Source organism: Pieris brassicae, chromosome 11 (assembly GCF_905147105.1).
Source record: "Pieris brassicae chromosome 11, ilPieBrab1.1, whole genome shotgun sequence".
Classification (NCBI taxonomy): Eukaryota; Metazoa; Arthropoda; class Insecta; order Lepidoptera; family Pieridae; genus Pieris; species Pieris brassicae.
Genome location: NC_059675.1, coordinates 2,068,015 through 2,092,693, shown reverse-complemented (window position 1 = coordinate 2,092,693; position 24,679 = coordinate 2,068,015). Strand labels below are relative to the sequence as shown.

The window sequence follows — 24,679 nt, the reverse complement described above, 5'->3', positions numbered from 1 at the left end:
GCTAAAAAATATTATTGAAAGGATAAAAACAATAAAACCTAGCGGGAGTAGGGTGTCGTAATAAAATAATATCCAATTATTGAAACTATATTATCAATTCTAAAAAAAACATGTGTGCAATTCACACGTGGTGAAATTTTAAACGCGGTGAAAACTTCAACAAAATTGGTTTGAAGATAATGAGACGAGTGTAATTTTAATTTTTAAGTTTAATATCTATCTTTAATATTTATGAAAACTACAATGATTCAAAAGGTTTAGTCAAGTTTACAATTAATAATATTAACGAACTGATCAGAAGGATCTTTTCTTCTTCTCATGCGCTGAATAAGTTTCGCAATTTTTTGCCTATCCCTACTAAAGTTTCTCTTCCTCATTCTCTTTTACTATCTATTCTTGATTATGCAGATGTAGGTTATCCAGATTTAACTAATATCCAGCTTGATAAGTTAGAGCGCTTACAAAATGTTTGCATCAGATTCCTATTTGGACTTCGTAAATTTGACCATACTTCCGAGTTCCGTAGAAAGCTTAATTGACTACACATTCGATTGCGGCAAAAGATACACATTTAACAACTTCTCTATAATGTTCTTTTTAACCCTAAAACTCCTAGTTACTTAAAACAACATTTTATGTTCTTCTACCTGGCTGTAATTTTGATTTGCGTTCCTTAGATAATCTAATTCTTGAAACTCCTATTCATAAAACTGATTTCTATCACTCCTCCTTCACTGTGCAAAGTATCCTACTTTGGAATTCCTTACCAATTGATATCAGACGAGCTCAGTCTCTAAATTTATTTAAAAATCTTATTTTTGATAATTTTTCGTGTCTGTCTCGTAATTAGCTACTACTTATATACATTAATTGTGAGTCAATTAACCTTTGGCAGAGCTTTAACATGTCTGTTTACACATATTATTATTTATATTTTTTCTCCGGATTTCATTTTATTAAATTGTAGTTATAGTTGCATGTTATTTCGAGTTTTTTTTGTTAATTAATTATGCACTTTTGGTACTTTACCCTCTGTAGATGTGTCTGTTTTTATTCCCCCATAGTAGGGTTGCCTGTAAGAAATCCCTTGTTAGCGATAAGACTGCCTGTTGCCTAATAATTTATGTAACCTACTTACTTTTTGTTTTTTGTTTGTATGATTATGTATATTATGGTAACAAAGTATAAGTAAATAAATATGTAGATTTTTTTTTACTATGTATAATATTAATCTTTAATTTTGATCAAAACTAAAATAATTAAAGTTTGAAAGTCGATGAAACATAAAGGACAGTAATTCACTTTATACACTGTATAAAGCTTCCTATCTCATTTCCCCACGTTTATTATGAATTAATGTGTCTGTCTCTTTTTACTAAATGCTAAAGTATTCACTTCAATTATAAATATACATAAGTCATTTTAAGCATCTTAAGATCTTCTACGCGAAAGCACATGAAACATCCTTCAAAGCCTATATACTAAGGTAATTCGTTCCGTAAATAGAAAAGGTTATAGGTGAATGTTAGTTACGGGAATCAAAACAATTCATTTAAATTCCCTTAGACTACAAAATGCTACATTACATACTCGGGGGATAAAAATAAAAGGCACACTCGTCACGAAACTCGCTTTTCAGGATTTGTCTCGTTATTAGGATCTTGACAGTTTTCCCTTCGGGTGAATAAGTTGAAGGATGTTTCCAGTTCCTTCATATTTTATCCAACAGAACTTCTCATATATCCTACATTATACATATATATTTTGAAAGGGTCTTGACTTATTAACATATGACTATTTGTCAATAAGTAAAACGAGAATATGTGGATGTAAAATTAGCCCTTAAAGTAATCTTTAACAGATTTTATTACACGTCCTATTTGTTAGTAATTGGATATTCTCTTTCATTCTTCACCGCTTCTCTTTTGAGATCCCTTAGACTGGATGATTAGGTATTAAGACCGTACTTTAACTCTAACACAGCGCTTTACAATAAATTAAAAATATTCGTAGTTTCACAACACTTGCCTTCTACTTAACAAACATGCTTTTTTATTTAATATAGATTTATGTATCTTCTCTCATAATATGAGATAATAAGTTCATCATGTTGCACATAGATAAAATAAATCAATGGCGCTACAACCTTTTAGGTCTGGGCCTCAGATTTCTGTATCTGTTTCATGATCGTTTGTGAATTTTTGGGTCTAAGGCAAGCCGGTTTCCTCAGGTTGTTTTCCTTCATCGTTCGAGCTAATGTTAAATGCGCGCTTAGAATGATCCAATACATTGGTGTGAGCCGGGGATTGAACCTACGACCTCAGGGATGAGAGTCGCACGCTGCAGCCACTAGGCCAACACTACTCTGTTGCACATAGATAAATATATTAAAAAAAAATTCAGGCTCTTAAAGTTTTTTAAATAGCAATACAACTGAAAACACAAATATGTCATATTTCCCAGACCATTATGGTCGTGAGTGAAAACAGCAATAATTATACAGATAATAAATTTGTAAATAATGAAACTGTTTACAAAGTACCAGTTATTAAGCGTGAAAGCTGTTCAGTGGCCAATTTATAGTTTTAATTATCTCTTGTCACGCTTTCGAAAGCTATTGTTTTTATTGTGATAATGAAAATGGAAGATATGCATTGTTCGGTCTAGTTCAAATGAAATGCGTTCGTATGCGTTTTGTTATTAATTTCATTTACTTATGCATTTTATGAATGACAAACGTCAGATTGAAAGCAAATGTGATAATTAATCATAGTGTTTAAGAGGTTTTAGGGTTACAATATTTAAGTTAACCAAATTTTCACCATTACTTTTATCTAAACAATTATTAAACAAAAAAAAAATATTATTCAATCAACTATATTCGTCAATTCAACTGTAAGTAAAGTGATACGTTATTCAGTCGAAGGATTGTAACATCTATGAACATGGACGTGAATCTCGATACCCTGTACTGAGTGACGTGAGATAGTGATCTTCTACTATTTCTGAGTACTACTCACTCAATGGATAAAATTAATTTCGTATTAACCGATTAGCGAGAAACATTGCACTGCATAGCATTGTCTTGTTTCAGAGACCGATACAAATTTTTGTTCGCTACGACAGCCTAGTTTTTAACTCACACATTATATACATACTCGTACTAAAGACAGGAGAATACAGATATTGTAATGTTACAGATATAAGAAAAGAGGGTTTTTAAGAATGTAGGGTAACTTTGTAGGTAATTTGGTTTGGTGTGTGCACTTATGCATTATGAGGCATTATTGACTTTATATTAAGAACCTTTAATTACCCAATGAAGGTTCATGCAGTGAATAAATAATAAATTTTAAATTTTTTGTCATAACTGTGCGATAAAGCAATTACAGGAAGTTTGAAGGCGGCAACTTCGTAAATTGTATGGTGTACGTCGACCCGAACTTTTTGCAGCGGAGTATAAATTTGTTTTTGTTTTAAAATAACTCAATTCCACAACGTTGTGTTATTTTTAATTAGCAATTTGTGGTTAGAATTTTTTGTCGTGAATTTATGTTTTGAATTTTTTTTTTCGAATTGTTAAATTCGCGGTTTTAGAATATATAAAAGATTTTTATTCTAAAAGGCCCTTCTGATTTTTTTAAAACTTTGAGGCTTTAATTAAATTTTTGTTTCTTCTTCTATCAAAACTTGTTTACTATGTTTTATATTTGATTAAATGTATATTGGAACTCATTTTGACTATGTATGCTCTATGTGTATTTATTAATTAACTAGCGGATCCAACAGACGTTGTCCTGTCTTAACTGTGAATATCAATTTAGAATTGGTTTAATTTATAAAAAAAATATTCCAGGAACAAAGTGTTTATTATTCTTATGCTTTATGATATACAACTATATATGGTATTCCGACACGGGAACATGCGACACATAACTGGCCATGTGAGAATGATATTAATTTTTCTTACATTTGACATGTTACGACGAACGCCATAAGGTTACATGACAAAAGTTTGAATTGTAAAAGCGCTATGCACTGAAAAAAAATGCTATCGTAACAAAACTCATGACTACTCAGTGTTGTGGTTAAGTATTACATTTTCTAATTTTCCGCGCAATTTTCCGCCAATTTTCCGCAATAAGGATTCATTTATATATATATATATATATATATATATATATATATATATATATATATATATATATGTGTAAATAGATATATGAGAACAAGCTTAAGGAATACTAAACATAATTAATAAGAAGTAATTGATTCATCAAAACCTTATATACATTAAATGATATACAATCCGACCCCTTTCTTATATATGCATAACTTGGAGAAATAAATAATAAAAGAAAAATATTGCAAATGGTTATTAAGTTGATGTTCAATCGCAAGACTGTTATCGAGATATAGCTTCAATAAACAGATATTGGTGATTCATAAAAACAGTGATACAATCTCCACTGTCATCTCATATCTGAGGTCTGATACGATCAAATGGGTCAAGATGTTGCCGGGAAAACAGATTCCCGCGTGATGCGTGTTATTAACTCTGTGTAAATTCTGTTTTCATATAAAATTACATGAAATAAACAATCGCCAATCGCAAATTGTAGTCACCGAGTTGGATTTGTTAAATGATTTCGTTCTACGCTCTTGGTTTGAGAATTAATAAAAATTTGGAAGCATACACTTTTTCATAAGTGTTAAGTTATGATTCATGTTTTGACTTTGTAATTAGTTTATAATTCAGAGATATTTTACATTTTAGTGTATAGAATATTTGACCTTGATTAACTATTAATCAGACTTTTACTATCACATTGATGTGATCAACTCCCTAAAGACTGTGTTTAGGACCTTTCATGGAGGCTAGTTAGATGAACTAAACGTTTCACATTGACACTGACATCTAAGAAGTGATTCTGTGTTAGGGTTACAAACATTGACTGGTATTTCAACGATCTCATTTAGGTAAATTAAACATGGTACATTTTTCCGATTATGATGAATTTATTCTATATTCACTAGAAAAATAACTAGCGCTTCCAAGTTTTTTTAGCGAAAGGGTTTCGGTCATTTTAAAGATGAAACTGTAAAAATAGCTTTCTCAACTCCACTCAGTCGAAATCTTGGCAATTAGTGGTAGTGGGTACTTTGCAAGCTACAATGTCTAAGAGAAAAACTCAGTTACAGGAAATTCAGCACGTTTTGATAAAGCTTACCAAACTCGTACCTTGCGTCGCGGTAACTTCATTTAGTACTTTGTGATAAAATAGTTTTAGTACAAAAATTTACCAGGACAAACGACAATGTAGGTACAATGTAATGTTTTTAAAATGAAGTAGCCTCACAGCTTTAATTCAAAGTTTTTAGTGTCACAGGAATGAGTTAGTAAGTCTAATTTGAACATGACGTAAACTTTAAATTACGGTTATAAAAACTTTTGCATTCCTGCTTCCTGAATGTTCTTGGAGATTTCCTAAAATAATATTCGTAATATTGGTGTGTTCAAGACTACCACAAAGATGAAGAGGTATAGAAAATATCAATAAGTAGCATGCTTTGCTCTCCACTAGGTAAAACTTACCAACACATTGACCAGGTAGGTTAATCCTTGCCTGACACATGTCACTGTGATTTGGTCGACAGATATGAAGTTTTACTTTACCGTAAGACGCAAGCGTGAAAATTAAGAATCACGCATGATTACTAAAAAAAAAAATCAATGGCGCTACAACCTTTTTAGGTCTGGGCCTCAGATTCTGTTTCATGATCATTTGTTAAACGAATAGGCAAGTAGGTGATCAGCCTTCTGTGCCTGACGCACGCCGTCGACTTTTTAGGTCTAAGTCAAGCGGTCAATACGCACATAGAAAGAAAATTCATTGGTGCACAGCCGGGGAACGAACCTATGACCCCAGGGATGAGAGTCGCATTCTGAAGCCACTAGGCCAACACTGCTCATTACTATGATCAATATAAAACTTCGTCGTGGTTGATTTTGAAATTCCACCTTCACGTTCCCCGAAATTTCACCTGGACGTCCGGTCCGTCGTTCCACGAATGAGCGTTTATTAAGAGAGTTTATGCCGCGCACCACCACCATTTGGAACCAGCTGTCCACTAAATATTTCGAAGCTAATTCGACTCCTTAGGTCCACGCAAAAAGCTTACCAATTCTTAAAAGGACTACAACGCGAGAGTGTCCATGGGCTGCAATATCACTTAACATGAGCTGAGCGTCCTGTTGCCCCCTGTTCTATAAAAAAAGACAATTCAATACATTACAAAGATATATAAACTTAATGAAACCCACAATGTCTGTGGCTTAATGTGTCGAGTGTTTCTGTGATCCACATGTGGTTAAAATTTTATTGCTTCGTGAAAATATTTGCGTATTCTAATTCTAATTAAGACATGGAAAACAATTTCATTGATTTTTATCTCCATTGTCTAGTCTAAGTCCTAAGTCTCAATGTATTCGGCCAAATTCGGCCAGGCGACTGGGACAAGCTTATGTGTCAGGTCAAAGCCTATCAGAGAACAAAAATGGTTTCGTCTTAAGTTAAATAGTTTTTTTAAGGATATGAAAGGTTTTAAATATTCATTATGGGACAGCGGTGTCTACCTCTCAAGTCTGGTAATAGTAAAAGATAATTTTGTTAAAAGTGAGCGAGTATAATAGAGATAAGTATGTCATCATTCACAATACTGGATTTTATTAAAAACATTTAAAATGAGTTCCATTTATAGTACAATGTCAACAAAATTTATTAAAACGCATTGTACCGCACGTACTGATCACAAAATTTTTTTTGAATGAAATTATATGAAATTAACTGATCTAAAAGAACTCGGATGAAGTTTTGTATGGAGATGCGTTTCGTTATATAATCATAATAGAAATGTATTATAGGCGTATGGCGTGTAGCCGGAGACCATGGGGACCATTTTTAGTTTTTCGTCCCCTTTTTTTGGCTAAATATAAAATACTTTTACTTGATATCTGCAATCAATATAATAGGGAGTTTTCTATGAAGGAAGACTGTACCCCCAATCAGAACAAAATATTTCAACGCTGTAAATCGAGAGAATGTTAAGGTAAATCAACCATTTCTCATATAAATCTTACACACCCAGACTGCTCTAGCTAACCTGACTTCTAAATGTATAGTGATAATAGGTAGTATACATCGTTTCACATATCTCAAGTACACCGAGTAAGGCAATTTGTACTGTTACCATGTCCGGATATTAATAACTATTGATACAATATTTTCAAAGAGTAAATTAAAATTGTTGACAGGTGTAAATAAACCACTGTCAAAACCTTTGTCTACGCCAGATAAATGAAATAATCTTTATACAACAATCAATATTCATACTAACCATGATTATTTTGTAACCATAATTTGTAACAAGTAGCCTATATTATCAAAAGAAGACCTTGCTAGACCGCATAATGGTTTCAAAATTCATATTTTATTTTGTTAATTTATAATAGACTTACTAATAAAAAACTTACGACTAACTTGATAATTAATATAAGTTAATAAAAGATCAGTGAACTATAAACAAGCGGCATTTCCCAAGATTCGCGCAGAAGATACTCTTGATAGTATTAAAAGGAAAAGATAGGAAAGTAGAATCATTTTGCGTCTAGAATACAAATAATTGTGGAAATAAAGATTGTCATCTGATTCAATGTCTAAATCTTGGTCTATCAAAACCACAGAGCGGTTGAAAAGCCTTTCCGAAGCCTCATACATAATTGATAAGTCTAATAAAGATTCTACCCTACATAAGGCTGAGTAGAAGTGAGTTTTAATATACCGTTTATATAGGTATAAACGGACGACCTCGATACTTTTCAGTATATTTTGATGAAAATCTTGTTTCTGGAGTATTTTTTCATTGAATGTGAAATTTGTATAGATTTCTTGGAACATAAACTTATTTTTCTAGGGTTATTTCTCTTATATACAGATGTTTTGAATTCGGTTTCAAGAACTTTATTTAAAAGAAACATTATATAACAAATATACATAGAACTATCCCATTCTGTACCTGGACAAGTCAAGTGCAGACTAACCTCGTAGATCTATCGATCCGCGAAAACACTTGACTTCTCGCCCGTAGACCGCCACTTAGCTACAAGCTATTTGCAGCTGCTACGTACTAACGTCATTCATACTAAAAGAAATCACTTCTTGTACGAAATTAAACTCTATGATAGCCCAGTACGTGCACGTATGGTAACAGAATACGTATTTAAAAAAGTAAAATACAAAAGTTCAACTATGAAAATTTCGATAGTGATAATAAAATAATATTTATAGTTACTATGTAAATATTTAAAAAAATAGGAATTGTCATGATATTTATAATAAGTACATACATATTAAGATCATAAAATAAGTACCACACAAAATCAAACCTTTGTAACATAATTAAGTGTAATTAAAATGTTTTTAAAATAATGATTATACACAAGGATAATTGAAATATTTTTTACAAAAGTGTTTGAAGATATATTGTGGCGAATGAGCATCGAACTTTTTAATTGTTGAATTTATTAATTTTCCGAAGTTTCGCGTGCTTTTCAGCCCACAGAGACTCATTAAGCCACCCGTGTTCTATTTCATAAACGAAAATGTTAGAAATGGTAATCCTATTCTCAACTAATTAACTTTAGACTCCTTTACATACACTTTTCTTATTTACACGAGCCAAAAGAAGTAAAACTTCAAAAGTAAGATCAAAATTTACATTTACTACCAATAACATAATCAAGAGCGTGAAAAGGACGAGAAGAAATGTCAAGAAACTCTCCGCTACTCCTTTCGATCACCAAGTTTTAATGTATAAGGAAATTGCATTACGCCATGCTTCACTTGACATATTGAAACAAAATGTCAAAATAATAAATCAAGAAACGCTTATATTCAGCCGTATGAAGCAATAACTATTTGGTTCCATCATAGTTAAAAGTTAAAAATACATGGGTCATTAAGCTGAGAAATAGATATTAGGGGTTTACTTAGACAAAGGGTTGATTTCCAAACCTCGCAACAATTGGCCTTTGTGCACAATTTCCGGGGTATGTATGGAGTTTCCTTTTGTCCATATTACTGAAAGGAAGTTGATTTTTTAATCTAAAATAATGTTTGATTTTGGACAAGGATATTGGGAAATAATTTGAGATTGTTCAGCGATTTGATTTCGTAAATTTCTTTATAATATGTATTTAATACATGTATTGTTAAATAAATAAAATTAATCAGACTTTATTGGCTCTCCTTTATACAATTTTACATTGAATCTACCTGCCAATCCACTAGAGCGCAAATATAGGCCATATTTGCGCTCTAGTGGCGCCACAACCTTTTTAAGTCTGGGCTCAGATTTCTGCATCTGTTACATAATCTTCATCAATCTTACAGGAAAGTAGGTGATCAGCCACATTTGCTTGACACACTTGACACACTCCGTCAATTTTTTGGGTATAAGACAAGCCGGTTTTCTCACGATGTTTTCCTTCACCGTTTGAGCGAATGTTAAATGCGTACATAGACGAGTATATCGGTGCACTACCATCTCAAGGAGTCGCACACTGATGATACTAGGCCAACACTACTGCTGAAATACACCTATACGATCATCCATTTCATGAGGATTTAAATCATATTTTAATAAATGGCATAATTAAAATTTTAACCTAGATCACTTGAATATTTTAACCAGGCCACCTAAACAAGTCAACTATACTACGTAAATGTACCGTATAAAAGACGATAAACATATATCAGTTCCGCTAACCCAATGGAGGGGCTGAATGATGTTGCAAATTTGTAAAATTGGATTTATTCAGTTAGTAAAGCTTTACAAAGACAACAAAATATAATTTAAACTGAAATCCACATATAACTTTAATACGTTACTCTGGAGCTTGCAGCTAAGCTTTTTCAGAGAATCGTATCAAAGGCTGAACACGAGCTTGAAGATATTAAATGTCATAGACAATTGTAATTAATCTTCTTTAACGAATATAAACATTAATGAAAGATATATTTAAATGCTTAATTTATATTATTGTCTCCTTATCTACTGTACAAATATTAGTCCACGTCGAGTCCACATCGTATGCCTAACATTCGTGCTAACTGATGTCAAACTGATCTTTAATTATCGTGATTCATGTGTACTTTTTGTTTTTGATGTGACCTTTTTTTAATATTTTACTAACACTGTTTTCATATGTTTTAATTGCCTTGTTTTGTTTCATTTGTTTTGTCTGAAGACCTAGCTTATGCCTTATGTATTTTTGCACTTCTTGCTTACCTTATATATTTTTTTCCAGTGGTTGCCTGGGAGACAATGCACGAAAGCGATAAGGACGCCAGTTGTCCTCCTTCTCATTTAATTAGGGCATTTGTATTATATTTATGTATGGAACGAAGTGTTAGTAAATGTTTTGCTATAACCTTGATATAACCTTATTAAAAATAAAATAATTTATCTCAGTTATCAGCGTGTTTTAAATTAACAAAGATCAAATAAGAATGGCCATATTTGTTTTAAGATAAGATAGAGAATACTTACAAGAATTTCCATAAAATACATTTCTCAACGATCTTTACTCTAAATATTTTATTTTTCCACGTTTTTCTATCAAATCTTGTAAATCAAGGTCGTCTTCTCAAGATCCAGATGTCGGTGAAGATTTATAAGCATTGTAACAAATATAGGTCCAGTGCAGAGAGAAGTATTTAGTGCTAGTGAACACTGTAAGATATGTATGTAGTATAGAAACTTTAATCATTAGACTTTATAGTATACATAGACATTATAAAAGAACTATGTTAGCGTATAAGAATATTATATCATAGAATTACTGAACCATAAACTCTAAGAAAATTGTGTTAACATATTTGTCGCACGTATAATAATTTTATGTGACTAAATAATACTCCGTATATTTACGTGATGCGTATAACAAATCTAGAAAGACAGGCATAAAATCTTTACCTATTTTCTTTACCCGAAAACATTAGTGTCAATGTAGTTTTTATTGCTTACTTCAGAGAGACATAAAGGGCATTTTAATACTACCTCTTATTATATAATATAATATATACGCTCCCTTGAGCTGGGTCGATTCTCAACGTAACTCTTTTTTTCGGGTTTTAGTAAAGTCTATAAACGAAAGTTGTTTATGAATAAAAAATGCACCATTTCCAATTATCAAACTCGGTTCCGATTAATTTTATTAATTGAATTATTACAAACGATCACAAATGTAGTTCATAATGGTGAGATTGAAATACAATCTAAATAGAAAGAATTAGGGTCTAGAATTAAAAACCGCCTTCGGTTATAACTCAGAGGTGATAAACAAAACGATTTGTTTGCCTTATATTACATACATACAGTGACTTACAAATACTTAACAAATAAGCGCTTACTGCAATTTAATTATACTATCTAAGTATTATAGCCAATAATGCACCTGAACAAAAGTGATGGAACAATAGCTGATTGAATAAGCCAACAACGCGCGCGATATCGCCAGCAAGCCACCTCTTAAATGAAGGTCATATTGCTAGGAAGCTCGCTCCAAGTGATTTTTAGTAGTATACTTTTGTAAAGCTCTCTTGTAGTTCTAAGTCTACGAATATTGGCTTTATGTAAAAGTCGACGTATGTTTTATAGGATGTCGTTAATCTTTATTTACACTGGTCATAAACACACCTTAAATATCTAGGTTTCAACATTTTCTATCTATTTAGTTATAATTATTATTTAATATGTTTTTCCTTACTGACAGTTTCCTTTCGGTATCTTCATCGTACGATTGTGTGTTAGAAAGTTTGATAGAAAGAAAAGTTCAAGAAAAAACCGCTCAAGACTTCTTACGCAATATTAATAATATAGCAAAACTATAACTATAATAGATTCACTTAGTTGCATGATGCACCAAACAAATTGGCGCTATGAGAAGCTTAATTTTACCCTCTGTTTGATATTCTCTAATTTAAAAATGTACGTATAATCTCTGCTTATAGTTGTAAATGTATTTAGAAACTTTCCTAAAACTATGCTGTTAATTCAAGTATTATACCTTACTGGACAAAATATTTATATCCTGTAGGAATCTGCCACATTACAACTGCCTGACGTTCACTCTATAAACATTTTAATATTGTGATACTAACTTACAGAAAACTTCTTGCCAAGTGTACAGAGTAATAATGCTCTTTATTACGTTTATAAGACTGTTACAATTGATTTTATTTAAGATACTTCTGGAAGCATGAAATACAATAAGAATATTGTTAATATCATGGTTTTCTTATAAACGTAATATTAAAAAATAACTCTTTATCCTAATAAATAAATAAAATAATTTGACCTCAGATTTACATAATATAGAAACAATCTTGTTACGCTAAGTGCAATTTTTTTTTATAATAGGGGGCAAACGGGCAGGCTCACCTGATGTTAAGTGTTATCGCCACCTATGGACACCCTCAATTCCAGAGGGCGCGAGTACGATGCCGGCGTTTTAAGAATTGGTACTCTCTTTTCTTGAAGAACCTGAAGGTTTAATTGGTTCGGAAATACTTCAGTGGGCCAACTGGTTCCACATATGGGTAATGCGCGGCAGCAACTGTTTTAAAAAACTCAGTGGTGGAACGGCGGACGTCGAGGTGATACGGGTAGAATTTTGTATTCTGCCTCGACGTCCGATGATGAAACTCAGCTGCATCTTTTCGAACAACTCCGCCGAACACTCTCCATGGTAAATGCGATAGAAGATGCAGAAGCCCAAAGATGCTGAATTTGATTCCTTGGTGAAATTGATAATTGAGTAACATTCGCTTAACTTAATTGTTGAACTACTTCATTTTTAAATAAACTTTAGAAGACAGACTGGCACGTTGATTACGCAATCAGTAACTAACTTTTATGATTCTATATAAAGTAACATTTACGTTTTTATTGTTCATGAATGGTGAACTTTTATGGCTGAAAAGCTTTCAGTGTGTCATCGCCAACCTGCCCTTTGTCTTCTGTATTTCGATATTCTGTCCAAACTTGACGATACTGTGTACAAACTTATATGAGCTGGATGATGGAGCTGATGATTGTAGTTTAAAAAAACTGTTTAATATATTACTGGCTATTCACTTTTTCTTCGGCAAGAATAAAGATAACGATGTTATACCTGAAAAAACGAAAAAGAATTTTGTAAAATATTGGCAAAAAATTCAGAATCTTATTAAAAATCGACAACGCACAGTTCGTTTTGTTGATAGGCGGCGACTGGCACTCAATTTCAGAAAGCCTCTGTGTTGACTTCATAACAGCTTAATAATATTACGTACCTATTAAGAGAGCAGCTAACGTAAAGAAGGGCACAACACATCCCATACTGAGTAATATCGGAAACATGATATTGCCTACTAACGTTCCTGTACGACCAGACATCATTATAAAGCCAATCGCTAGCGATCTGTAATAGAGACTTATCAAAATAAACTAAATTACACAAAATAATGCCAATCATGGTTAGGATGAAATTACTAGGAAATCGATAACGAAACACAGTTAGTAAATTTTCAAAACGTGATAAACATCGAGCCCATTTTCTAATTGCCCGCCTTAACACTAAGGGAAACACTGGCTTAGATTATTTTTTTTTGTACACTTTTTGTTAGAAACTAAGATCTACATATTATATTAAATTCAATATAGTGCCATAAACGTATAGCCAATTTACTTTTCTAAGTATAAATTTACTTAGAAAACTAAATTGGTAAATATATATATATTATACACGATGTCTATATGTAATATTATGTGTGTGTATATTTAAGATAGTAACATTAACCTATAGGTTAAAGGTTATAACCTTTGTTAATAAATTAGAGTCAAAGGGCTTTATGCTAAAAATTAAAGTTAAAGTTTATAACACATTTTCCCGATCGTCAAATAATAATAATAATAAGCATTTATTCCACATCTTTGACATACATTTGATTAAAATAAAATAAAAAAATTTATAGTTTTACTAAGATGCGGCCCCTGTCCGGGAGAAGGCCTCCTCCAACTTTTCCCACCCTAATTTATTTTTTGCCATCGTCATCCAATTTCTGCTGATCGTTAAATATAGAACAATATTACATACAGACATCGTATATAATAAAATAAAAGTGCACCTAATGCGTCATACCAAAGCTTTAAAGTTTAGTGAATTTGTAATGTACTGGTGAAATTTAGCAGAATGTTTTGTATAAAAAAAAACTCACCTGCCACTAGTTGGAAAATACTCCAGCACCATTGTCTGCGTCAGACTTATCATCGCTCTCGCACTAGACACGACAGTAGCATACAAAGATACTAGCTCAGTTTTTGACATTGCCCATCGCAACGCCACAGTACAACCCACACATATCAGACCGCAAATTATAAGAAGATTCTTTTTTCCAACATGTTTGACTAAAATACTCGTTATTACGTTGGGAAGTAGGGAAATTATACCTATTATAACTGCGTTTATATAGGTTTCAGTGCCACTGCGTACCTGAAAATAATAAATAAATCAATGGCGCTACAACCGTTTTAGGTCTGGGCCTCAGATTTCTGTTTAATGATCATTTCTAAATCCAATAAGCAAGTGATCAACCTTCTGTGCCTGACGCACGCCGTCGACTTTTTAGGTCTAAGATAAGTCAGTTTCCTCTCGATGTTTTCCTTCACCGTTCGAACTCATGTTAAATGCGCACATAGAAAGAAAATCTATTGGTGCACAGCCGGGGATCGAACGACCTCAGGGAAAGTTTTCGAAAGGCCGCCAACGCACTCGTGAGCCTTTTGGCATGGGTGTCCATGGGCGGCTGTATCACTTAACATCAGGTGAGCCTCCCCTTTAAGTGATATTCGCACTTTCCAACGATATAAGGATGTATTGAAAACACTGGATGTATAATTCACGTCGTTCATTTAGAAGATTTATACGACCGTATACGATTAAAAATTTCTGTAAGGACTGCATTTATGTCGTCATAGTGTCCCCATACACCCACGTGTACATTGTATTATTAATGATTATTATCGAGGATGTCTATCGTTATTAATAATAAAAGATTTTATAAGACAACTAATTAAAGCGTTGGTTGTTGTTCAATTAATCACTAAACAAAAAATTCATTGGGGTTACAATGCATTTTATTGTAACATTGTTATGTGTACTAATAATATTACAAGGTAGAGTTTTTTATTTTTGATAAGAAAAATCTTTTCAATATTCTTATAAAAACGTAAAATAAAATATAACTCTTCAGGGGTTGAGCTTAAGGACCTTCCGTAGTACCATTTTTTGCAGCTGATGATCCTATCTAACCCCTAGTTGTGTTTGATACACGAATTTTTGGCCACCTTGTCTTTAATGTTACACCAGACCATTACGAAAACAGATCTTGTATAGTCAACTGAAAAACCATATCAGGTATACAAATGAGCGTGTATATCTTCTCTTTGTGAGTAATTATTTAGTTGTAACTCCAAATAATAAAACAATTCGCCCCATAGAAAAAGATTTGAAATACCCAATCATAACGATGATTGTGCCAACGCGATACGGCAATTATTCCTGAATCCATGTTTCTTTAACGAAATATGTTGTTATTATCTCCACTAGAGTATATAATTGCATTATTTTATTTACTTAGGTATTTTATTCAACTAGGTCATATGAAATAATTTTGTGCCCATTTGTTTTATAAGTAATTTTGATTCAAATAATTTATTCACGTCGTTATCGGTTAATTAATGCGTGTTAATTATTCATCACATGTAATTTAAATACACAAACCCATAATATCGATAAAAATCGGCTTCCAAAAAAAACAGATAAATGTAAGATAAAAAGTAACAGTTGTTATTTGACTAATCATATATGAGATTCTCAAATTATCTAGTTACTTGTGCAGTTTAAGGTAAATTGAAACAAATTGAATTGGTTTTACTTCAGATATTAAATAAATATTGGTCTATATTTTGAGAGTTTGGGCCAATATATATCAATATAATTATATTATTTAACAAATTAAACGTTATAACGTAAATTTTCAAGTGTTTTTATTCTATGAATCTTGCCTATATTGTTGTATTGGCATGTTTTAGTTTGATATATTTATCACATTTAAAATATGGGTAATAAAATGTTGGTCATACTGACAAAATTTGTATACTTAATGTACTTGAGAAGTTATTTTAATCTGAGTTTACAATTTATACTGACTATATTAAAACAAAACAGTTGCGCCACTCAGTCAGCTGCGTAAATTTATTTCTATTAAGAAATATTTAACTCGGTGATCAGCCGTTTGAGCCAAAAATAGGCAAACAATTTCGGTGTATACCGGATTCTTTACGATTTCCCTTTTACGGTACGAGTAGTGATACGAAACAAAACACCCACGGAAGAACAGGCATTGTTCCGTTTATTGCCCATAGGTATTTTTGTTTAAGGTAGGCGAAGAACAATTCGCATTACAACATAATATATTGAGAAAAGAGATGAGAATAATGTGGAATCAAGATTACCCAAGCGGATAATGTTGACATCTAAATTCTTATAAAGAAGCGTTATTTGATATAAAATTAATGAAGAAATATGAGTAATATATGAGTTTTAAAACCATATGAAGATGATTTATACCATGGAAATAAGAAGCTAAATTTTGGTAAATAGATATAACTGAAATCGAGAATTTTGTAAACTAAAAATCTTGACTTTTGATACGATCCAAGAATATAATTTTTAATCAAATAATGAAATATTTAAAAGCGTAATCAACATTTTACTAAAACTGTAGGAAAAATTGGTTTCACTTCTACCCAAATTGTCTAAATTAATATATTATTTATAATTTGTGAAATTTTCAACAATTAAAAACGTTAAAGATTTAAAAAAAATACATACAGGAACACATTCAGCTACGCTCAACGTAGAGTTCGCTGCTCTCTCCCTAAGATCTCCAGTGTAAGTGTCTAGCATATCACACAAGTCTGCACCATCTCTTCTATAATGTTCTACGATGGTTGATAGTTGAGGGAACCATAATCTTAAAACGTTATATCTGTAAAAAGTTAATTTAGAGCTATAGATCATCTTCAATGATATTTTTTAGAACTGAACGGAATTTTCAAGTCGGTACGTCATTGTTCGAAACATATTGTTCTAAAGGATTGTCCTTTTATAATGGAAATAATTATATGTAGCTGTTTTTAGTCAAAAGTCGATGGGAGCATTTACCTTAAAGTATGTAATTTTATTAGCGTACAAAGTTTTTTTTTGTAATTTGTACACAATTTAGTTATAATCCGTTTTAAGCTTTTAAATTGTTAATTTCGAGGATTTATTATGAGGTATCTTATTGGCTAGAGTCCTAGAGACTTCATATTGTAGTAGATGTATGCATCTACTACAATATGAAGTCATCATTTTTAAATATTATTTAAAGAAAAAAATAATCATCCGTGAATTATAACAATGACAACAATCACCGTGACCCAACTGAGAAGCAAAATAGCCAAAAACTACTACAATAAAGTCTTAAAAACATAGCAACAAAAATTTTCGGACAATTGAAATAGCAGTTTCTAATTTATGATGATGATGACCGTGAAAACGATCAGGAGGCTCACCGGATGTTAAACGATCGCCGTCTATAGGAGGACTCGCAAGGGCGTTGTCGGTATTGGTACGCTTTTTTCTTTAAGGAAGTCGAATTGTATATGAGAATTTATATGAGCAAGAATAATGCTTGTATGTATTAAGTATTTTCATAGGTTTATTAATTCACATACGATAATACTGATATTTATGAAGCTATCAGCTTTTGCTTAAAAAACTGCAAATAAACAGTATACATGTACATTTGAAATGTTATAAATAAAGACAGACAATTAGCGCCTTTAAAGTTGAAATCGGTTTAGTGATCTTAAGGCTTAAAATTGCCTGAATTTATTTTAGTTTTGGAATTTCGAGCATTCGTACTTACTGTTGCATAGTAAAGAAGTTTATTGAACAAAAGAATAAAAGATAGAATAACAAGGGTTTCCGGAAAACTGGTTTAATACTTTCAAAACCGGCAGATAGTTTGCTTTTCATACTCGTCTCGTCTGAGTTCTCAGAAATACGCTTCGTTTTTTCTTTGAACAAATCGATATACTGTAAAGAAATAACATTTAAATTGTATTACAGATTCATAATTTAACTTTCAATTACTGCAATTATTTTGTTATATTTCAAACTCAAACTGAAAATAACTTTATTCATATAAGTAAACAAGTAAACTTATGAACGTAAGAAAATAACTTAAATTAATTGTAAATTTACATTTACTACCAGTTCGCTAGTCGAGGGCGTAGAGCGGGCAAGAAGAACTGGCAAGAAATTTGTTGCTAAGTTTTGAGTCTTACAACTGAAGTTTGAACTGGAGCAAATCAATCCCAAGGATTCGGATCATTAAAATATTCGTCAAAATTTATAAAAAAATATTTATTAATTTTCGTTTAAGGGGCTTTGAATTTAGTAGTTTATCTTCTGGAGCCGGGTTGGTCATATACTTAAATTAGTTCTGTTTCAAGTATTATACTGGTGAGAGTCACCATTTGTTTTAAAATCGTTTTTATTATTTGTACATACAACAAGGCTTCAAGAATATATCGACCAGATAGTGTCATAAAATTTGATTCCTGAAACTTATTATTTAATAATATACCATCAAAAACCGTTATACTGTAAAAAGTTGTGAGTAGTCCATGTAATATCAAGTCGGACAATTTTATCAGTCCCTATTTAGGTGACTCTTTATCTTAGGTTATTACAAAATTAGCTTTTTTTATGTTGAGGTGAAAATGCGCTTGCGCAGGCCCGCGCCAAGGATATCGAGCTTGACGCGGGGACTGTGGGGCTGGGTCTACACTCAAATCCCTCTGCTATTCAGAGGGGTAGCATGACTCCACCCACTAAAACACCTAAGCCCTTCACACGCCTTTAAGATGGGCCCTCGGGGCTCGCCAGGCATTCTACCCAAGGATTACAAAATTAGCTAACCTAACAACATCTTATAATGACCATATCAATATTACAATGTTTTACATAAATATATTGACATCTGCCGCGTCGCTTTTTTGCTCGACGTGGCCGCCGTGCCCCCAGATAATTACACAACAAGCACTATATTAGTGCATACACTGATATATCATCATATGATAGAATCTCATAATTATTCCTCTTCAATAGCAAAAAGGATATAACAAATTCTATCATACCTTAAAACTATCAGCCGATTTTCCTGTATTTTCTTTATATACTTGAATCAAAACGTCACGTGCTTCCTCATATCGCTGTTGCGTGACAAAATATTTGGGACTTTCTGGCAGGAATGCGTATAGTATTGTCGCAAATAAGGCCCAAGTTGAAAATATTAGCAAGTAGAAATTCCATATATGAAGCGCTGAAAATCAATATTATTGTTACACTTCTAGGGAATCCGTTGTTTTAGGTTAGGATACCTGTTATATTCTCGATCGGGGCAATATCTATATCTGTTTAAGTAGTTATGAACCGCCTTCATGAGTGTCTTTAATAAACTGGATTCAATGACAATTTTACTTATAATTATTTATTTATAAAAAAAAATAACATCATACATAAACATAAAGGATATAACGGGCAGCCTAATCGCTAACAAGCGATCTCTTCCAGGTAACCCTGGTGCAAAAAAAGAATTGTGACGGGTGCAAAAATTAGAGATCCTAACATTAATCTCAAATTTAATAAATTAAACTAGAAACTAAAAAGCTAATCTCAAGGATTCATTAGAAATACAAGAATTATAAAATTCACCACAGTGCAAGATAAGATATGGTGAAGAAATGTTTACATATGGTGGTAATCATTTGTATGCAATATTCTAATCAACGTTTTAAATAAAATTATTTTGCATTTCGATAAAATTTGTAACGTCTTAAAAGTATATGTTTGTTATGGAAGAGGTGGAAAACATGTATCAACATGTATTTTTTACCTTAAAGCGTCCCCAAATCCAATAATTGTACAGTTTTACTTATAAGATATGATTTACTATTTAAATTTAAACTTGAATAATCCGGCCTTTTAAAAAATAACAACATTAATGAAAATTCTAATTATAACAGTAATATAGAGTAACCTTTTCTCTTTCAGGTAAGTGGTGACTCAAGAAGTATAAATAATACAAAATATTCACCGAAATATCCATTAAAAAGTGTCGTGGTCCAATCGAAGCTAAGTATGCCCCAGGATTTGAGAGCAAGAATAACTTGTCCTAAAGCGACAAAAGACGATTGTACCAACATGACTACATCTCTGTTTCCAGGGTGACAGAATTCTGATGTAAGGGCTAAAAGTGGACTGAATGACATTGCGAATCTGAAAGAAAAATTATTTAAGTATGTCTTAGAATCTTTGTATTGATATATAATTTATTAGATAAACTCAGACACTGACCACTCCCGTATATAAGTTGACGCTGGATAACATAACTGGCGAAACGATAATTGTCTCAGGTTGGTAGGTACTGATGGCTTAAGGTCTATAAATGTTGTATACATATATGTATGTGTGTCGGGTTGCGAGGATGCGTTACTATTATTTCTTCGTTTAGCAAACGACGATTTTAACATACGTTTAAAAAAACCTACCTAATCAAATTCAATACAGACACTTAAATGTTGATAAATTAAATAACAAATAAAACAACTCATTGCCAACGTTAAACTTCTTATCTAAACGCAAACATTCGTTAGGCTAGACCTATATTAAGGTTAAATACAGAATTCTATAATTTTGTTACTGACGTAAACCCTATACTTATATAAATAACATAAATATCATAATACTGTAGCCAGATAAAAAATATGAGATACTTGCAAAAATCCTTCAAAGAACTTTGACGTTATCAAAGTTTCATAGGTCTGACTGAGGCCGGAAGTAATTGAGAATATAAATAGACCCCCGAAGCCTAATAATAGGAACTTCTTGCGTCCAAATGTGTCCGTAAGGAAGCCTGCTACAACACACGACGCTATCATACCTAAAACATATGTTATGTAAAATATTTTTATGGAGTTGATGATTACGATGACAACCTGCCACCAAATAAAAATATTGTTGAAGAAATAGGAATGTATTATAAGTAAAATATATACTGTTCAATATTTTAATCTTATCCGAATGCTCTTGTTGAATTAATATTGGTTATTTATACGTTATGTGTAAATTTATTGTAAAAAGGAAATAAACCTTCTATATTTGTGAAGGAGAAACCCAAATACACTTTGGACTATTACATATTATAATTATCAAATGATATCAAAAAAATTACACATGTAAAATTAATATAATATTATAGCAATGCATATGCATGTGGTAAAAGTAGATAAGTAAAAATATTGCACTGATACTACTGCATCTGCATACAGTGCTGATATTGAATTTTAACCTTTAAGGTTATATTAAAACTCGTAAATTATTAATTGTATTCTTAAATATTAAATATCCTTTAAGCACTCACCTAGATATGGTATTGCGTTAAGCACTCCCTTTTCCACCAAATTCATATCAAGATCACACTCAGCTATTGGTAATATGTATGGCGTAGTAGCTGTAGCTATAACCCCAGCAGTGTGCCCGACAAAAGATGAGAACAGAAGTCTTATATGAAATTTGCCAAAACCGCATTCCTCCAATGCTAAATTTACCATTCCCATATCCGTTGGCGGTTTTTTCTCCACATTTTCAGCTTAAACAAAACAGAATACTATTAAAGAGCTGTTTGAATATAAAATACAAAAAATTAAAAAAATATACTTCACAAATTATGGCTTTGTAAAATCAGTATTCAATAAATTGGATATAATTCTCTAACTCTTTTCTAGAAGGACCCTAAGTCACATTGGTTCGGAAATTTTTCAGTGGGCAGCTGGTTTCACCAAGTGGTGGTGCGCGGCAAAAACTGCCTTAAGATCGCTCAGTTGTGGAACGACGAACGTCGAGATGATACGGGTGGAATTTCGTATTCAACGTCTCTACGCAACGCGATTAAACTCGAGAATAGCTGGACTGATTTGGCTAATTATGAACTTAAAATGTTTATGGAAGTTCAGAAAAGGTTTAGAGTCGGAAACATAAATAATTATTAAAAGAATACGATTCAATTTTCCAATGAAAACTGTTTCTTTTGCTGGGAAATATTTAAGGTATTTTTAGATATAAAAACATGTCACTTAGTTGTCATATTATATTAGGTCCTTACATATGAAATTGGCGTTTTGTATGGGATGAACAAAAAGTCGAATATTTTTAAATATAATATATTTAATTAATCAAAGTATGAACCATTGTTTTCTATGCACTTTTGCCACAAATCTGTGAAGGCGATTTGGACTGCCCCATCAGAGTTAATTTTTTTCCCTTGCAAGAAGTTGTCCAAATTTCGAAAAAAATGGTAATCTGTTGGAGCAAGGTCCGGGGAGTACGGAGGATGTCTTAGACATTCCAATTGAAGCTCTTCTAATTTGCCGTCTGTTGTTCAGTGTGTGATCTAGCGTTGTCGTGAAGTAGCAGTGGCGTGGAGCGATTGACCAGCCCAGGTTGTTTAGCCGCTAGCTTTTCCATCATGGTTTGCAATTGCTGACAATAGACATCAGCCGTAATAGTCTGGCCAGATTTGAGAAAACTGCAATGAACAATACCGGCACTAGTCCACTAAACGCTTACAAGTAACTTTTTTGGGCTTAATTTTCGCTTAGGACAGGATTTGGCTGGCTGGCCAGGATCCAACCCTTGCGCTGAGCGCTTCCGATTATCGTAAAGAATCCATTTTTCATCACAGGTAATGATTCGGTTTAAAATATCTTCATTATTGTGCCGGTTCAGTAATGTAACGCAGCAGACGACGCGTGTTTGCCGGTTTGCTTCAGTCAATTCGTGAGGTTTCAAGCTTTTTAATCTTCCCAATTTGCTTTAAGTGAATTAAAACAGTTTTATCACTAACACCGCAGCCTGCAGCTAACTCGTACGTGGTTTGCGATGGATCCGCTTCCACAATAGCCTTCAATACTTCATTATCAATTTGGGTCACAGGCCTTCCACGGGGCTTGTTCTGCAGGTCGAAATTTCCAGAACGAAAACGTTGGAACCAAAAACGAACTGTGTTTTCTTTTGCAACATGACCGCCATACACATCATTCACCCTTCGAGTCGTTTCCACAGCACTAGAGCCACGGCGGAACTCGTACTCGTAAATAATGCGATACTTTAAGTTTTCCATTTTGTAAAATCAGTGACGCAAACAGAAAAAACAGAAGAAAAAAACAAATGAATGACGGTCATCGAAGCACAAATACATGAGTAAATAGCTGTACAAATTTGAATTTGGAATTCCTTATCAAAGAGGAGAACATCGTGATTAAAGTGGCCAGTACGAAATACGCCAATTTCATATGTAAGAACCTAATATTTATAGATTTAATATATTTCAGAATTTTGTTTCATAGCTCTAGAATGAATCTTTGGTCTATTTTAGAAATATTGTTTTAGAATTTGATACAAATAGATGAAGGATGAGGCTATTCATCTTTTATAATAAAAATAATATACTTATTTGTTATTTGATCAACAAGCAAATTTTACTTTCAATTATAACGTCTAGCTGCCAAATACCGAAGTAACAATTTTAGTAAACATTTTCAATATTTGTAATGGTTATCGTACCACAATATATTCACTATGATCGCAACACAATTTAAACTTGTATAACTCTTACGTAATTTTTGACATACCTTCATCCTTATCAACGATCTCGAATTCAACCATATTTAATTACAAAATATATTAATTAAATACACGTCATCACTCTACGCATCACAGCGAAGGAATGTTACCAGTTTTACTGGTATCACTCCTGCGCACATTAATTATCATCAAAACAATATTTTGAAGATCTCTATTAAAATATCGAACCACTCATTATTCATCTACAGTCATAAAACGGGCAGCTCAACTATAAATGGTTCGTATATTAGCTTTAGATAAAATTATCAGAACCACGTTTTAAATTAAAGCAAATACCCTTCGCTAACTGTTTGCGTATCTGATGAAATTTGCTAAAAATTTGTGTATTTCAGAAGTTATAACTATTACTTATTAATAACATACTCTCGGCCAAGAAATTATCCTACGCCGACTTGACTATGTTGATTGTTTGTACAACGCGATCCCAAGGTCCTACAAACAACCAACCTAGTGTGATCTATGGCTATGGAACTATTGTTAGTACTACATTGAAATGTCATAGAGTATCGATGTTGCTGTCGGTGCAAGTTGACTTACTAAAGGGACAAATTCTCAATCTTTGATGTAAAACACAGACACAGAAAAATTATCAAGAAAATATATAATCCAAGGCCAGATGAAAGACCGTTACATCTCGCCCCATCATACATTTAGTTATCGAGTGCAGCAATCATACATACATTACACATACTATATCTGTATAGTCTCTGGACATTATTTTACAATTAAAATACACAACTCACAATGTGCCGGCTA

General features: G+C 32.4%; 1 protein-coding gene across 1 annotated transcript; it reads right to left on the bottom strand.

Annotated features, from left to right (window-relative positions):
• Positions 1-12,751: 12,751 nt before the first annotated feature.
• LOC123716578 (synaptic vesicle glycoprotein 2A-like) lies at positions 12,752-23,995 on the bottom strand. The gene is made up of 10 exons (XM_045672388.1): positions 23,911-23,995; positions 21,642-21,869; positions 20,999-21,161; positions 20,316-20,497; positions 19,357-19,541; positions 18,081-18,250; positions 17,000-17,156; positions 14,322-14,596; positions 13,398-13,525; positions 12,752-13,237 (listed from the first exon to the last, which is right to left on the bottom strand). The coding sequence occupies exons 1-10, from the start codon at positions 23,942-23,944 to the stop codon at positions 13,197-13,199; spliced, it is 1,563 nt and encodes a 520-aa protein (XP_045528344.1). The 5' UTR covers positions 23,945-23,995; the 3' UTR covers positions 12,752-13,196.
• Between the last annotated feature and the right edge of the window lie 684 nt (positions 23,996-24,679).